We start from the raw sequence: 17,989 nt of genomic DNA, 5'->3' as shown, positions 1-17,989 counted from the left end.
TCAATATCATTGCTACTGTTGCAAATTCTCAAGTTCAGAGTTACTTGTAATCACTCATTCTCTGAAATCTTCAGTTTTAACATCATATATATGAAGTGTGTGCCTATCTCTGTATGTGTGTGTGTATACTACATATATATATATATATATATATATATATATATATATATATATGACAGTATATTCCTAAATTCTGATAAACTTTTTGCAAAAGTGCCAAGTGTAATTAGATGAACATAACTAAAAGCATTCTGCACGTATGAATTCAGATGAAGGTTTTATTTTTTATGTATACAATAGTGGTTACACAATAAAAGTCTTTTGTGATAGATGATTGTGAAGACAGCTGTAGCAAACAAAATGAAACATCAATGTGTTGCATATGTAGTATGGACAACTAAAGACTCTTCTTTGTTTCTACTTCTAGCCAGTTTATTCTTTCGTAGCCCACAAGACTTCTACAAGTTTTGCTTGAAGGGAAATGTCTTTGAAGGGAGCCCTCAAATAAATTAGTTTTCATTTGGCTACTGTGGATTCCAAAAGTCACAGTCATGCTTCATTTAAATGAAACTCTAGTATGCCAAACCATGATTTAAATCCCCTGAATTATCAGACTTCTGTTCACTCTGTTGATCTTTCTCAAATATCCTCACACTTTTCACTTGCTGCATGATTATTTCTTTGTGTGTGGCTCGTGAACCACCTCATTAATCTGGGATGATTTTTTTTAGCACATCCCCCACCTTAGCCTAACTGTGTCTTAGGAAAGGAAGAATACATGTGGCAAGATTCTACAATACTAACAAGTTTTCGGGTGGTCCCTATATAGACACTAAAATTTGAGGAACAGTATTCTATATAGGTGACCCAGTATACCCTTCCATAATTCTGGCAGATTATGTTTACTTTAAAGATTTAGATGAAGTATGTGACAAAACCAAATATCATAGCACAAATAAAGTGACTGCTAGTTACCAAATAGTCAGATACTCAAGGAACATTGTCATTGAATCACTGAAGAGAGCATATCAACCTAAGCTTGTTTTAGTGATTCAATATATTATACTCAAGACTTTCAGAATTTTGGGGGAAGGTGAAATATCCACCTTCTAAATATTGGTGGATAACCATTGGTGCATCACTCTAAAAATTAAACTCTCACAAGGAAATAAAAAGAAATAGCTTAGAAATTTCTTAAATTCAGAATATTATCATCAATCATGCTGGATATATTTTTATAATACAGGAAAATATATTTTTCATATGTTTCTAAAAACAGCAACCCTTTTTATTTTTCCCACCATCCACTTAAAGATGCATAGATTGTAAATGTCATATGCGTTCTTTTCAATTCTCACACATGCTTACTTTTTTCATAAGTATCCGTAGCATTTAAAGAATAAGCGTGTGTCTCTGTAACAGGCGCAGAATGAAAACTTTTCTTCTATGAATAGCCACTTCCTCCTTCTGGGGAATCAAAGCCGGGAGACCACTTTCAGTGTTCAGTGATTCTGAGCATTTGGTACAATTCTGCTCTGATTACAGCAAGTGACTTTGAGGAAATCCCTGGTTTTCTCTTGTATCATTTGCAATGTGGGAATGTCAGACTTGGTGGCATCTAAGATCCTGCTCTAAGGTTCTATGCCTGAAAATCCTTGAAAAAAAGGAAATTCTACAGACTCAAGGCCTCTACTTTCTATAATTCTGGTAGATTTCAATTTTGTGCTTATGTGGAGACTCTGTTATAGTCATGAGTGCCTTTAGAACTAAGCTAAGCATGGTCTATGGATCTTTAGCTATTTGCTTTTTTAAATTATGTTATTAAGGGGCCATGTCCACATTTACAATGCCATTTTTCATATTTCGTAGCTTGATCTACAGCACAAATATTTCACAAAGAATTTAGAACTTTTGAAAGGCATCCTGCCATTTTTGGCATAAATGTTTACTTTTTACAACATTTCATTAAATGTTATTTCTCTTGATTACTGAATCTTTTCGGAGAGTCCTTTAAATTTGCACCCTAGATGAATGTCTCATTTGTCTCATGCCAGTCCTGACCTGGAGAAAGATACTCAAAAGGGATGATTAGAACAACAACAACAAGATCTTCCCCAAATTTTGTCAAACAGCTGACCAGTTAACTACGCAAAGTAGACGTTACATATCTAAGTATATTGGAAACTCAGGAAGTGGATTGTCTTACTAATTTACGAGAGAATTAGTAAATTTAGGAGAAACCTCGCAGCTAAAAGTGTAGGTGGGAGGAGATACAAAAGAAACAAAAAAGCATTTCAGACTGGGCACTTCCTTTCGCTGATCTTGACTCATAGCACTTGGAGTCTGTCCTTACGCACAAGCTTTGTGCCACGTTCTCCTGCTTGCAATGGACAGACAAGTGACATATGCTGATTTAAACTTATCCAGGGGTCTTTGCCTGGAAAGTTCATCACCCCCATCTCTTCCTCAGGGTAAGTGCCTTTTGTTTTCCATTTGGCATTTGTTTGTCTTTCAGAGTTAGATTTTTCTCTTATATTGATGGTTTTAAATCACAGCTCTGAGGATAAGCAGCAGTCCTATATATATAGGATATATATAGGAGATATATATATATATATATATATATATATATATAGGATATATATATGGATATATAGGATATATAAGATATATATATATATATATAGGATATATATACCATATATATGGATATATAGGATATATATATATATGATATATATATATGGTATAGCTTAGCTTATCTGTAGGTAACAGTAACTGTGACGAAAAGCACACACCTTGTAGGTTTCTTCTTTTATCAAGATATTAGTGTGAAGAGTGAACATCACTCCTATTCCTGAGCCTTGGTTAAAAACCAGGAAGAAATATTTTACACGTATGAACAAAGTAATATTTTAGAGACATAATTATCTTAGAGACATAATAATTTAGAGACATAATTTTACACGTATGAACAATGTAATATTTTAGAGACTTCCTATCATGGTAACGTACCTTATTCCAAATCCTTCCCCAAAATACTAATGCTAACTTTTACTGCACTCCCTCCCATAGTGTTTTTCCCCCCAATATGAAGTATAAGGGCGATGATTAATATCCTTCGCTATCCAAAGAGAAGGAGAAAATTTTTTCTAGAAGAATATCATATTCAAGATCAAAGACTTCAACGTAATTATAATCTGATAGTTTCTAACTTTGAAACTTGATACTTGAAATGTATCCTGGTTTCGACGGAGATAAGCCATGAGACACTGGAGAATATCATTAAAAGAACCTATTTGACACTTGTTGGAATCAGCACTTTTCTATGTCAGAGGAATTAGTATTTTCTATGTCAGTGGGAAAAAAAAAGGGGGGTAACGGTCATGTGAGGTAATAGGTGACGGATGCCAATAGCCTGGAAATGGATGAAAAAAGACCAGAAACTAGGCAGAAAATATGCACGGAATTACCATGACGTTCTGAAATCTAACCAAATGTACTACTGGGATTTTTATCCAACCTGATATTCATTTCATATTGTGCTAAACATTGGGCTATAGCCTTTTAAGATGATTTGGTATAGGTTTGAAACTACTAAATTATCAATGTTCTAAATCGGGAAAAAAGGCTTAGGGTTACCAAATAAGTTTCACTATACTCTTCATTATGGGGGTTAAGGGGAATTGGAGGATCTTGATAACTACAGTCAGGGTTTGGTGTGGCCACAGTTATTTTTTAGGGAAATAATGAGACTTTCTCTTACCCTATTCAGATCTAGCAAAGGTGGAGAGGGAGGAGGCTGGTGTTTAAAAGGGATGACCTAAAGTGAATACAGAGAAAGGCAGTGAGATTTTCCTCAAAAATTACTATCTATGACCCCAAATCAGTGCGTCCAGAAAATTTGTCCAGTCTGATCATATTTTTGTCCTATTTCACCATCGTGAAAGGAAATCTGAAACAAAGTAGAATAAGGCCAACAAAACGTGTAATTTAAAAACACTGATCTGATATTACAATTATTGCGAAACCACTGCTGAGCTCCTTGGCTAAACTCTTCAGGTTGTGGTAACTGTTAAACAGTGAATGCACCAAAAGTAGTCAGCGAGCTAGAGGGAGATGTGAGCTGTGACCTATTTTGTTACAGCGAATGGTTTGCTCCCTTAGAAAAGTAAGTAAGGTGTTGGTAAAAATGCCTCTAGACATTGTTTATTCATTCAAAAATAAACTATTGGTTTTGAAGCTACAGCAGGGAACAAAATAGAGAAAAAATATTTTCCTTTATTGCAATTATACTACTATAAGAGACATAATAAACAAATAACTGAGTATATGTAAAAAGATCATGTGATATTTAAAACATTTTTTTTAAATGTTTATTTATTTTTGAGAGAGACAGAACAAGCAGCAAAGGGGCAGAGAGAGACACACAGAATCTGAAGTGGGCTCCAGGGTCCAAGCTGACAGCACAGAGCCTGACGTGGGGCTTGAACTCACAAACTGCGAGACCGTGACCTGAGCCAAATGGGACGTTTAACCAGCCGAGCCACCCAGATGCCCCAAAAGATCACGTGATATTGAGTGAAATTGAGAAGAATAAAAAATAGAAGTAGAATTTAGTTTGGTGGGGGGTACTGTATCAAATGGATTACAGGAGGTGATGATAAGAAGACTTTTGAATCAAGACCTGTCAAGACTTGTGGGACAAAGTCATGCTTTCTGGGAGAAGAGTCTTTTAGGAAGTTGGACACACAAGTGCAACCTCCCTGACATCAGAACTTACCTGTCATACTGTAGGAGAGCACGCAGATTAGGGTGAAATATCAGCATGTATATATGGAGAGCCACAGGAGATGAAGTTAGAGAGGTCATTCGAAGCCAGATTGAATAGGGATCTGCAGACCACTTTATAGACTTGTCCACATTCAAATCTCCATAGAAAGCCTTTGAAAGGTTTAGAGCAATGGAGTAGAATGGTTTAATATATTGTTTATACCCAAAGAGTAGCCCAGAGTGGGTATTTCCCAATAACCAAGGTTTACTTGGCCTCTTCAACTTGTTATCGTAACTCCATTAATTTCAATCTCATACAGTGCAGCAGAAGAACTTAATACAGAAGAGCATCCCAAGCACAGGACCTTCCATTCAATTCCTTAAGTTTTATCAAGAATGAAGAAGTATCTTTAAAAGTCACTTCAGGCGTGCCTGGGTGGCTCAGTCAGTTAAGCATCCAACTCTTGATTTCATCTCAGGGATGACCCCAGGGTCATGGGATTGAGCCCCATGTTGGGCTTTGTGCTGAGCATGGAGCCTACTTAAGATTCTCTCTCTCTCTCTCTCTCTCTCTCTCTGCCCCTCTCCCAGGCGTGTCCTCTCTTTCTCTCTCAAAAAAAAGTCACTCCAAATTTCCTTTGAGCTATACAGATGGTCCCCTACTTACTAAGGTTCAACTTGCAATTTTTGGACTTTCCAATGGTGTGAAAGCAATACACTTTCAATAGAAACCATACTTTGAATTTTGAATTCAATCTCTTCCCTGGCTAGCAAGGAGCGGCACAATCTTATTGCGTGATGCGGGGCGGTGGCAACCACAGGTCCCCATCAGCCACACCATCATGAAGGTTACAGCCAATACAGTCATCCTGTTCCCGTGCAACCATGCAGCTTTTCACTTTCAGTACACTATTCCCTAAATTATGAGATTTTCAATACTTTATTCTAAAATAAGCTTTGTGTTAGATGATTTTGCCCAAGCTTAGGCTAATGTAATTATTCTGAGCCCTTTTAAGATAGGGTAGGCTAAGCTATGATGCTCAATAGGTTAGGGATAGTAAAACTATTTTCAAATGACTATCTTTTCAACTTTCACTGGGTTTATGGGGATGCAAGGAATATACATAAGGAATAAATTGAGGAAGATTTGTAGTTTTTAAAAAAGATTAAAAGAAAAATAACCTAATATTTATTGAATAATTACTATGTGCCAGATACTATGCATAGCATTTTAGAAGAATTGTTTCATATAGTCTTTTCAAAAACCTTAAGAAGTAGATATTAGTCTACATCTTATAAATGAGGAAATTTGTCACTTAGGAAGCTAGAATACCTTGCCCAAAGCAACATGCTCAAATACAGATGTGCTAGATTTGAAAGCCTCTGCTTCTAACCACTGCTGTGCTTCCATAATAAATATTAAAATAGTCACTATATGTCTCCATTTTGCAAAGTTTCAAGGGAAAAAAGGACAAGGAAGGAAAGAGACATAAAGGTAAAATAATATACATATCTACAACCAGAAAGAATTATATTTTAGGGCCAGTCTTAGGTTCATTGACTGCATTTAGCCATTCTGTATCACAGTGGTTTTCATTAGAAGTTCTAGGTCAATGTTAATCAAGTTTGGTGTTCTCAGATCCAGATGTATGCCCAGAGTTTAGGAGTCTCCTCTGGGTACTTACTCATAGGTGATAATCTATGTGTCACTACCTTGAATCTTACCGATCATCTGTTTCTTCCCATAATCTTTGATCACATTAGCTATTCTAAATTCCATCTACTGGGGAACATTTTAGAAAGAGCTAAGATATGAATGTCAACATACTAACTAAGGGGACCATTAGTAGTTTTCTGCAAATTGGGTTGCACAAAATTATTGCCAGGGACAGTGTAAACAAACAAAGTGCAAATGGAATTGTAAGTCACTCTGGAACATTTAAGAAGAATAAAAGATAGCATTTTAACAAACCTGGTACTAATATTCTTAACAACTGACTCAAAACAAATAAATGTCTATATAGAGAAATATTAGAAAAAAATATAAAAAGAATAGATAATATAAATAAATCCAGAGCTTTAGATAAATTAAAAAAACCTTTACTTGTAAAAGCCCTCTGCTCTAATAATATAATTTAGAAAACAACTTGTAATATATCTTACAGCTATATTATATGTATGTGTGTGTATATATATATGTATCTATATATGCATGTTATGGCTATATTACATATATATGTTATATATGTGTGTATATGTGCATGTGGGTGTGTGTGTGAGTGTGTGTGTGTGTGTGTGTGTGTGTGTTACAAACCAAACGAGAGCAAAAGGGGTCTTATAATTAAGTCAGAGGTATAGGCATTACCTAAATACAATTTCAAGTGCAGTAACTAAGGTATGAATTACTAGACTAATTCCTATCAGAGCTGATTCAATTTTGGAATCTGAGCTGGTGTTTCCCTGAAAGTTTTTTTATTAGAACATTACTCTCAGGGGCACCTGGGTAGCTCAGTCAGTTCAGCGTTTGACTTTGGCTCACATCATGATCTTGCGATTCGTGAGCTCAAGGCCCATGTCGGGCTCTGTGCTGACAGTGCGGAGCCTGCTTGGGATTCTCTCTCTCTCCCTCCCTCTTTCTCTGACCCTCCCCCACTCACACTCTGTCTCTCTCTCTCTCTCTCTCTCTTAAAAATAAATGAACATTAAAAATTAAAAAAAATTACTCTCATTATTTTTCCCCACGAAATTTATAGTTTTAAAGATGTCTAGAACAAAATATATTGATAAACTTATGATTAATTTATGCTTCCATTTCATTAATTAATATAATCACAATTTCTTTTTTTAATGTTTATTTATTTTGTGAGAGAGAGAGGGAGCAAGAGCATGTGTGCTTGCAAACAAAGGAAGGGCAGAGAGAGAGGGAGAGAGAGAATCCCAAGTAGGCTCCATGCTGTCAGCACAGAGCCCAGTGCAGGGCTCGATCTCACAAACCATGACACCATGACCTGAGCAGAAATCAAGAGTCAGATGCTCAACCAACTGAGCTACCCAGGCTCCCCCATAATCATAATTTGTGATAAACATGATAAACATGAGACACAGTATACTGTAAATGATATGATTGCAGAGAAAAACGAATGTATTTGATATTTTGTTAGACTATGCAACATTGTAGACATAAGCTCATGTTATGTTATATTCATCGAAATACTAAAATAATATGCAGCCTCATAAAACACTCTTCTCTGATTCAAGTTGGAGATAATTGCTTTAGACAACAATAAAGCAGAGGAATCCATGTCTAAGAATAGAATTGTTGTGTGTCACAAGAAGCTAAAATGGTACTTAGCACAAAATAGAGCCTCCATAGAACTCATTCTAACATATCTTGACTGGATGAAGGCCATCCTTTTTAGACAAAATTCTTTGACTTACTTCCTACAATAGGGCGTGTGCTTCATTTTCATACAGCACTTGGCAATTTTCGAAACTTTTCACATCTATCCCGTTTGATTGTTACACCAATCTTTTGTACCTAAGACAAGCGTAAATATTTCTGTTTTACTCATGAGCCAAATCTCAGGTGGATCTGACTGAGAACCCATCTCGTGGAGCTCTAACATGGCTGATAAGCGTTCTTTCCTGCCCCCAGCTCCCAACTTGAATCTGTCTATATGCGACCCAAACCACCTTTGCTTTTTGTTCCAGATGGACCCAACCAGTTAACTAAGTGTATTTTCTTAACTTCTCAGACATCTGTCAAGGTCCACCTTGGCATCAGTTTGCTCTGAAACTTGGTTGTACTGGGGTTATTCTTCTCACCTTGACTGTGATTGGGTTGAGTATTTCAGGTAAGTGATTCAAGATCATTTGCTTCAGAATACATATTTTGTTCCTATCATTAGAGTATCAAATAATTTGGCCACCCCCAAACTTAGCGAAAGACCGATGAAAGAAAAACAATTACAAAACAATGCTTTTAACAATGCTCAGCCCAAATCTACTCTGCGAACTTCAGCCTTTTGGATTTCTGTTCCTAATTGTTCTGATCATCTTCATGAGGTATTTCAGATGTGCTCCAGAACTTAAAATTAGATCACCATTCTAATAAAGACATGACAATAACAAATAAAATTTAAATTTTCCATTATTTACAGTTTTTTCAGTACCTATTATATTCCAGATTGCACTAGGCAATCTCTCCCATGGGGTAGGCATAATTGTATTCCTCCCGAATATGAGAAAGCTTGGTCAGGAGTATAAACAACTTAAGAGTAGATAACAGGTAACAACGTCTATGTAAGTTCATTGTTAGGTGTTTTTTCTTGTTTGTTTGTTTACGTATGCTGTGTTCTAACTAGACCCTTTGTTACTACATAGCTATTGCCTTTATATTCTACCCACATTCAAGCTGGTTGAGATAACAGAGTTTCCCGAAGTGATAATAACATATCCATTTTGCCACATTCAGCATTTAATCTTCTTACTGGTTTCTCCTTATTTACTAGTAATATTCTTAAGGCAAAACTCATCAATAGAAGAAAGCGGTGTGGATGTTCAAGAGAACAGGAATGAAACAACAGGTAATTTTGTAGCTTGGAAGTTCCTAAAAATAACAACTCGTATTTGACCGATACCATACATTACATTAGTAAAGGCTCCTAACAACCCATATATTCAGATAGTATGAGCTTTCTGACTTTATGTTTGACAAACCTGGGGAATGGGAGGGTTAAGCAACTCACTTAGGGTCAAATCTCACCAAGTAAGAGGCGACAATGGAAATTGTACCTGTGGACTGACCTCAGAGCCGATGATCTTAACCACTAGGTCACACTTCCACACTTAGAGGAAACAAAAGAAGTATTCTGAAGCCAATGATCGTGAATCACTTACCTGACACACTCCAGCCCAACACAGATGTTGCTGCTAGAATATTCAAGAATTAACAGCCAAATATCAAGTTAAGAAGTAATATACGCACCTAAGTGAAATAGTGGATGATTTTAGTGAGCATGTCAAACAGTTAACTTTTGACTGAAGTTAATTAGTAAAACTGAAATATAAAATAAGTTTCTAAATATTTATCATATTCACGACTAGAAGGTTAATCTTGCTTCACGAAGCAGTGTGCGTTAATAAAGACACTGTGGTTGAATGACTGTAGTAAAATATGATTGTGGATGGTGCACATGCTCCCAGATCATCAATTTTAAGTAACCTGGAAATCCTTCTGGAAAATGTTACCCAACAGATTGCACTAAGTAAGCAAGTATATACTTTGGCAATTAGAAATTTTCCGTAGTACTGGTCATCAATTTAGGGCGATAAATTATATTTGCTTTGCAGTTTACAAGTTGTTTGAGGTAAAAAGTCCTTTCGATAAGTTTGATATTGTTGGATATGTAGTGGGATCAACACTACTGATGAGCTTGAGAAAATTCAGCAATAGTTTTGACTCTTCACACCATCTGATTATGTGCACTTAAATTATTCTGTCAGCGCCTTAAAAAGTAAGATGTGGCTGCGTAAATGATTTTAATGGTCTTTTCCTATTCTAACACTCTATGATTCCATTTATGCCCCATACAACTGGTCATGGATTTCCAATTCTTGATATCAGAATGAAGAGTGTCAAAAACCTCAAAATTATAGCCAATCCATTCATTGTTCTCACAATAATAATCAGAGACTTCTGTGCATTTATAATGACTTGTGCGTGTGTGATTGGTTGTGGTGGGTGGAAACAGGAGAGAACTATAACACTTATTTATTTCATCTTTCTCTTTACTTCAGAGAAACCAGATCTGTTAAAGTGCCCAAAAGATTGGCGTCTACTCCGAGAAAAATGTTTGTTTTTTTCTCTCGCTTCCGATACTTGGAACTACAGTCTAGCTGACTGTTCCACAAAAGAATCCAGTTTGCTGCTTTTTCAAGATCCAGAAGAATTGGTAAATAATTAAATAAGATACCTTAATAGAACTTAGCACTTTTTTCTAACCTTACCACGGCCTTTGGGGTTCAGCCCAAAGGGGCTATGCAGATACAAGTAGCAACTTTGACTTCAAGAAGCTCACAATCTGAGAGAAGAAACAGACATATAAGGAAATAATTGAATGTAATTTGATGAATGCAACAATATAAATATAGAGAGTAATATCACAAAGAAGGAATAATCAACTCTGATGGGGAGTTAGGAAAGTCATCATAGATGAGGTAAGACTTGAACTCAGTTTTAGAGAAAGAGTAGAAAAATGCAAACCATGAATAGATCATACAGATTCAGTATTCTGCCATTTTGTTTGCTTTATTTATAGAGACACGTACAAAGCCTGATACCTAAAAAAGAATTTCTGTTTTGGATTGGATTAAATTTAACATTATCAGAGAAGAAATGGAAGTGGATAAATGGGTCATTTTTAAATCCAAACGTGTGAGTATTTGATAAGCCAATTTGAATATTCACTCTATACCAGCTTTGTATTTCGAGAACATAAAATTGTTATGAAAGACTGAGTTTTGTGGTTTCCATTTGGCTTAGAAATTTTCAAGACGTCCAGAATAGACTTAGAAGATGAACGATTCTGAAGCTGGTTGGTTGAAAGTCCCATATGGGAAAAGACATCAGCCCTTTAGAGCAATATATATATGTGTGTATATATATATATATATATATATATATATATATATATATTTACCTACAACGGAGATTTAGGAAACAAGGAATAGATAATTTGGTGGCGGGGTGGGGGGGATGGGGATCGCATTAAACCATCTCTAGCTGGAGGCTTTTAGCATGCAGAATTATTTAAGTAGTGTTTTTCAGTGAATTAAAAAAAAAAAAAAGTAAATATCAAGAGTGTGGAACCCAGACAGGCCGGAAAGCCTTACTGATAATGTAAACAGTCGATTAACATATATTTTAAATACATTATAGTTATTCTACACTGTATTCTTGCAATAAGCTAGAGAGAAGAAAATGTTATTAAGAAAACCATAAAACTAGAAAATACACTTACAGTAACACACTGTATTTATCAAAAGACCATGTGAAGTGAACACATATAGTTCAAACCCATGATGTTCAAAGGTCAACGGTATATTTTAACAAGTGGTGCAAAGGAGACAATTATTTGAGGGGATGTGATAAATATGGCATAGGCCACAAAGGATCTATTAGCTATTTTCTATTGGGTGTCTCATTGTAGTTTTTTGTGTAAGATGTCCAAGAAAATTATCGGTTCAATAGGAGGGTTGATACTACCCAAATAAATTATATATTTTAACAGAATTAATGGATAATTGTGTAACAAAGGCAGAGAATTTTTTCCTCGGAAGCAAAAGTATGCATTCAAATAATGTTTCTGTGAAGAACTTCTTTTGATAAGTTGTTCAGAAGAGAGGATGTTGTGTTGCTTTATTTTTTAACTTATTTTAATGTGTATTTATTTTTGAGAGAGAGACACAGAGCGTGAGCAGGGAAGGGGCAGAGAAAGGGAGACACAGAATCTGAAGCAGGCTCCAGGCCCCGAGATGTCAGTGCAGAGCTGGACGCGGGGCTGGAACCCACAAACTATGAGATCGTGACCTGAGCTGAAGTCGGACGCTTAAACAGACTGAGCCACCCAGGCGCCCCTGTGTTCCAGTTTTTGAGTCTATGAAGGCTTCAATCACATTCTATAAATGATAGTTAAAACTTTTTTATCATTCAAAAAACATGAGGAAAATGAGGAAAACACATGAGACTTAAAACACAGGAACAAGTCCAAGTTTATCTAAGCTATAGTGTAAACGTATAAGGGAAAGTGTGAAACATTGAAACATATGTGGGTTTAATTAGCAAATTTTTATGCTGTTTGACACATGTTCTAAAATATTTTTTAAAGGTGATTCTTCCAAAAAATTATTTTAGGGGCGCCTGGGTGGCTCAGTCGGTTAAGCATCCGACTTCGGCTCAGGTCACGATCTTGGGGTCCGTGAACTCGAGCCCCACATCGGGCTCTGTGCCAACAGCTCAGAGCCTGGAGCCGGCTTCAGATTCTGTGTCTCCCTCTCTCTCTGCCCCTCCCCCGCTCATGCTCTGTCTCTCTCTGTCAAAAATAAATAAACATTTTAAAAAAAATTTTTTTAATTATTTTAAAGTCTAAGTGTTCCGAGGTAGAATAAATTTATGAAAGGGCAAGCCTACTCTTTCTGGTGGATAAAATGTGCTTTCACACCACACATGTATACCACACACACACCAAAAACAACATACACACATCCAACACACATCACACATACACGACACAAGCCACACACAAAATACGCTGACTACACGTATACAACACACGTACTCCACACATACACCACACACACACCACACAAATTCCAAAAAAAAATCTACCTTCATTTTTTACATGTTTTCTGGTGATTACTCTCTGTACTTTATTCCCATATAAATGAAAATTTAATGTTGACTTATTTTTCTTTGTTCATACCCAAATTAGGGTTAATGGAAATCAGTGTGTGTGTGTTTATTTTATTGAAGTTTATAATAAAATTGGAGAACACTGAAGTGTCCGTGAGTGGAAATATAGGTAAAGCGGATGGATTAAATTCAGCTGAACATCCCATTTTACTCTGAGATAAAAATTATGCTTTAATTAAATATGGCAGTGATCAGGCAAACCTGGAAGGAATGGGGTTGTAGTAGAAAGAGTATTCATTAAATTCTGCTTTTATTTTAACTGTCAGCCTGGCTTTCAGGTAAAGAAAAAAATAGAGGGTGATAGTAATTGTTTTTGCAGGATTAATAGGGATTAAATGAGATAAGGTAGAGAACCAGGCTGAGATCTGGTTAAGGAAAGCCTAGGAAGCCATTGACGATCTTTCGGAAAGAAAGTCTTTGATTTGGCCATGTAAGCATTAAAAAGTTATCTTGTAAAGCGGAAGAAGGAATCAAATGGGTAGAAGAGATAAAACATGGCGGACTTTGGCAATAGCCCAGTTGAGAGAAGTTCATAAGTTGACTAGGGTGTCAGGCACTAGGAAGGAATCGGATTGGCTGCTCAGGCCGAAAGGGCTGCATGGAGAAATGCAGTGAAGGAACAAAGAAAAGCTGTGACAGAACCCTATCCTCTTTGTTTGAAATGGATAAGAGAGTCTTGAACCATCCTATCCTGGCACCTTACCCTAGTGCTGCCTATTTCCAATACTAGTCCCACCCCCCCACCAGCAGTGAGCCATAAGCCTCATGTGTGTTGGAACCAATGACATTTTGAAGCAGACACCCACCAATTTCTGTTTGGAATGAGGAAAAATGGAAGCCTCTGGCCCTGGTCACATACCACACAAACTAAGCCTCTTTTTTTTTTTTTTTAATGTTTTTATTTATTTTTGAGACAGAGACAGACAGAGCATGAGCAGGGGAGGGGCAGAGAGAGAGGGAGACACAGAATCTGTAACGGGCTCCAGGCTCTGAGCTCTCAGCACAGAGCCCGATGTGGGGCTCGAACTCACAGACCGTGAGATCGTGACCTGAGCCAAAGTCGGACGCCTAACCGACTGAGCCACCCAGGTGCCCGGCTAAGCCTCTTTTCTAAGCCGATCCAAATTCTGTAGACCCTGCATGTCCGTCATATGCTGTTGTCTACTTACTATGTTTACTGAGTGCAAACTTGAAGCATTGTCAGACCTTCACATGGGCTATCTCAATGCCTCCCCCAAATATCAGGTGGTCCTGTCCTCTCTATTTAAGAAAACTGAAGCTCAGTAAAGTTAAGAAACTTTTCACATGTATTAAGGACAGAATAAGAATAAGAAGAGAACCCCAGTTTGCAAAGCTTGGCGTTTGTTTGTTTGTTTGTATATATTAGTTTGAAGCTTCTTGGTAGAGAATGCTTTTCCAGTGAAGATAAACTGGCAAGGGCTGGAGATTTATTATTAGCTTTAAATTAAAAGTTTACACCATTAGGTTTGTGACTGTGTGCTTGCTCTATACTCAATACTTTAGCAGCCCATTGTTTCCTGAAAGTTGTAGGAGACGCTGGCTGGATGAGGAGAATTACGTGAGAAAATTCCAAGCACTAAATGACGCTTTTCGTTTGCTCCACAGATTACGTATTGTTGGCTATACTAAGAAAAACAGCTGTGTTTACGTCTCACCGACAGGAATTTTTTCTGAGGACTGTGACACAGACAATAAATGGATCTGCCAGAAAGAACTACAACCTGTCAGAAATAAGGCGTGTTCTGGCTCTTGACTATGCATTCCCTCTCAATTTCTCTACTTTCCATCACAGGTCTCCGCATCTATACAGCTAACCTGGCCCGATGTATATCTAGAAGCACAAAGTGAACCAATACTGACTCTTCTAAAACTGTCGTGAATCTTACAGAAGTTCACGGCTAACCTACTCATTGTATGAATGAGGAAGCAAATACATAGGGAAACCAAGTATCATTTTAAGATACAGTGACGTTCCATGGAGAGAAGCCCAGACCAGCTGACTGGTTTCCAGTCTTGGCCTATACATGTGGCCTTCCTTGATCCCCTCTATGCTTTAGCTCACCTCTAGAAAAGTTACAGTAAAAGATTTCTAAAGTCCTGTGGATATTTCATAGTCTATGATTTTTCATATTATCACACAACTGGATTGTTCCAGAACATTGGCCTAAGTCCATTCTCTTGACTCTGATATCAGAATCTCATGACCAAAGGATCTTGGGAAGGGACCTAAACTCTTCCCGCCATTCCAGTGTTCTTCCTATTTTAATTTTCTCATTACTTCTTTATTTTCCTTCTATGTCCCTTTCTCTCTAGGCTCACACACAGGCTGTAGGAAATATGTAATTAAATTTTTCATTATTTAGTGGAAAATAAGTGATTTTTTTCATCAAAAGGGAAATATTTATTCAGATAAATGTCGGGAGTGTTCACTTTTTAAAAATATGCCACATTTTCTATGGAGATCAAACAATAATAATCCTGGACTTATTGTGTAAGGAGGTTTACAATAAAATTTCTGAAAAATAGGTATTTACTTACTTTGATCATTCAATGCCAATTTGAATTACATAAATTCAAATACATATAATAATGACCTAAATATTTCAATTTCTGTTTTTCATGATGATTTATAATACTAGTTAACATAAAATTTTGAATATATCCAAACCCCAAAGCATAATTCATTTTGTGTCAGATACTTGGGAAATAAATTACTTAGGGAGACATTCTACACAAGAGCGTCATTACAAACGATGTAACATAAAAGTGAGACTATGAAATGTTTGGCACCCTTGAGGAAATGACCTGCAAAGAACAGAAACCTGCGTTGCAAGAAAAAAGTGTTTCCATAACTGATAACATACATTTCCAACCCTTGGATGACATTCAGTTGCACCTTCTAAAGCGAATCAGGATGAGGCTAAGTGCATCCAGTTAAACCAGAATGCATTCCAAACATGGGCCTGTTGCTTCTCCTACACCTGTTAGATCTGAAACGAAGTGCCCCAAAAGTGCACGTCCATAAGAAACTTTTACAAAAAAAAAAAAAAAATGACTCCAAGAACTTAGGGTCTTGGACTTTTGCTATTGCAGTATGAGCTTATCAGTGAGGCTTACCGGTGGACGATACCGGAGAGCATCTCTGAGACTCAGACTGTGAGGATGCAGTTTCCTGAGGAAGGCAGGTCTAACCGTATTCTAGGAAGATTAAGAAATATTAGGTCTAAGGAACAATTTTGGTTACGGTATTTGAGTCAGTGTTTGTTGACAATAAGCCGACTGCAACTCCAAGACACGTCAAAAGAGATCCCGTGTCATTCAAGATCTGCCATCTACATTTTCTCTAAGCAGCCCATACGCTCCAGGCACAGACGCCTTGCTTGTCTCCAGACACCTCCTGATGTTTTAGGATTACGGAGTTTCATACCTGTTGTCCCGCAAGGGTGTGACGCTGTTTTCATGCAACATCTTTATTCTTTATCTAGAAGAACCCTAGTAGTTGTGGAAGGCTTAACTCAAATGGTAGTTCCTTTCTGAATTTTTGTTCAAACTTCTCTGTCTCCCACAATTTGTCATTTATTTCTCTTTCCTCCTCTGAAATATAATTACATTCCTCCTTTGCTGTCTTTTCGTGCGCTGCTTTTACGTTTGTAAGGCTGGTTCCACTGCTCTCCTGGCTAGTGTTGGACAAAAACCAAGATAGAACAATGGAGGGAAGAAAAGAGAAGTCCCTGACTCCTTTTGATACAGTGAGCTAAGCTGACCAACTGGCACAGTAACAGTCTGTTTATGTTGTAGGAGATTGACCTTGAAGCTGAACCAGTGAGACCCCCTCTGTTTCTTTTCTATGTTACGTGCTTGGATTTGAAGTCCATTTGCTTCTGTTTGACCTTCCTACCTATTCACTTCACAGCTCTCTTCATTAGGCACCTTACCTGTTAAAAAGTAGGTCTCATGGGAAAACATGGTGGAAAAAACTAAAAACTAAAAATAAAATATCCTCGATACCTTAACCTAGCTTTGTTTTTGTTTTTGTTTTGAGAGAGAAAGAAAACACAAGTGGGGGATGGGCAGAGAGAGAGGGAGACACAGAATCTGAAACAGGTTCCAGGCTCTGAGCCGTTAACGGGAACTCATTGGGCGGGGGCTCAGAATCACAAACCCTGATATCATGACCTGATCCAAAGTCAGCAGCTTAACCAACTGAGCCACCCAGACACCCCAAACTTAGCTTTTTCAAAAAGTCGTTGTTTCCAATGCACAGATGTGTAGGCAGCCAGCTATGAGATTCTTTTCCTTTGTAATGCAGGTATGGGTAAACCAGAATAACTTTTGACTTAGGTACCAAGCCTGGAAACTTGAAATACAAGGCCAACAAGGGATATGTACGTGTACTTCAGTGGTTTGCTGTGGACTCCATTCTGCCCCCTTGTGGACTTAAAATCACGTACAGTAGAATTTGTTTATTGAATGGGTTTGCCTAGATGGCTCTTGCTTGGAGTGTCTTAAGGCAGTTTGAGTGAAACGGCCATTGGGGCTGATGTTATTTCAAATCCTTCCGCCTAACATCTGGGGCTCTTGATTCTGACCACAGACCTTTGCAAGGTGGCTGAATTACAAGAACAGTTTTCCTAAAAAGCCCATTTTTCAAACAACAATACAAGCTGCATAGAATGACTTGTCAACATTCGGGAAATGACCCACTGAGAGAGCTAGAACCCA

The 17,989-nt window shown here is 37.3% G+C and overlaps 1 protein-coding gene and 1 long non-coding RNA gene across 2 annotated transcripts; one reads left to right on the top strand and one right to left on the bottom strand.

Annotated features, from left to right (window-relative positions):
• The first annotated feature begins 2,327 nt into the window (after positions 1–2,327).
• On the top strand, positions 2,328–15,776 carry KLRB1 (killer cell lectin like receptor B1). Its single transcript, XM_042945768.1, has 6 exons — positions 2,328–2,471; positions 8,529–8,627; positions 9,285–9,359; positions 10,573–10,727; positions 11,094–11,209; positions 14,873–15,776. Exons 1-6 carry the CDS (start codon positions 2,387–2,389, stop codon positions 15,018–15,020), a joined length of 678 nt encoding a protein of 225 aa, XP_042801702.1. The 5' UTR covers positions 2,328–2,386; the 3' UTR covers positions 15,021–15,776.
• Positions 10,736–17,285, bottom strand: LOC122224222. Its single transcript, XR_006204684.1, has 3 exons — positions 17,203–17,285; positions 16,385–16,465; positions 10,736–10,856 (listed from the first exon to the last, which is right to left on the bottom strand). It is a non-coding gene; the product is annotated as an uncharacterized LOC122224222 (long non-coding RNA).
• Positions 17,286–17,989: the final 704 nt, after the last annotated feature.

This window comes from Panthera leo, chromosome B4 (assembly GCF_018350215.1).
Source record: "Panthera leo isolate Ple1 chromosome B4, P.leo_Ple1_pat1.1, whole genome shotgun sequence".
In the NCBI taxonomy this organism is placed as follows: domain Eukaryota; kingdom Metazoa; phylum Chordata; class Mammalia; order Carnivora; family Felidae; genus Panthera; species Panthera leo.
Note: the sequence above shows the minus strand (reverse complement) of the source record. Positions and strands in the feature narration are given on the sequence as shown.

Bases quoted from the DNA above. Each gene is read 5' to 3' on its own strand.
- KLRB1 (XM_042945768.1), top strand. From the start codon at position 2,387: ATGGACAGACAAGTGACATATGCTGATTTAAACTTATCCAGGGGTCTT. The intron at 10,728-11,093 runs GTAAATAATTAA...CTTTATTTATAG, and splicing joins TTCAAGATCCAGAAGAATTG to AGACACGTACAAAGCCTGAT. The intron at 11,210-14,872 runs GTGAGTATTTGA...TTTGCTCCACAG, and splicing joins TCATTTTTAAATCCAAACGT to ATTACGTATTGTTGGCTATA.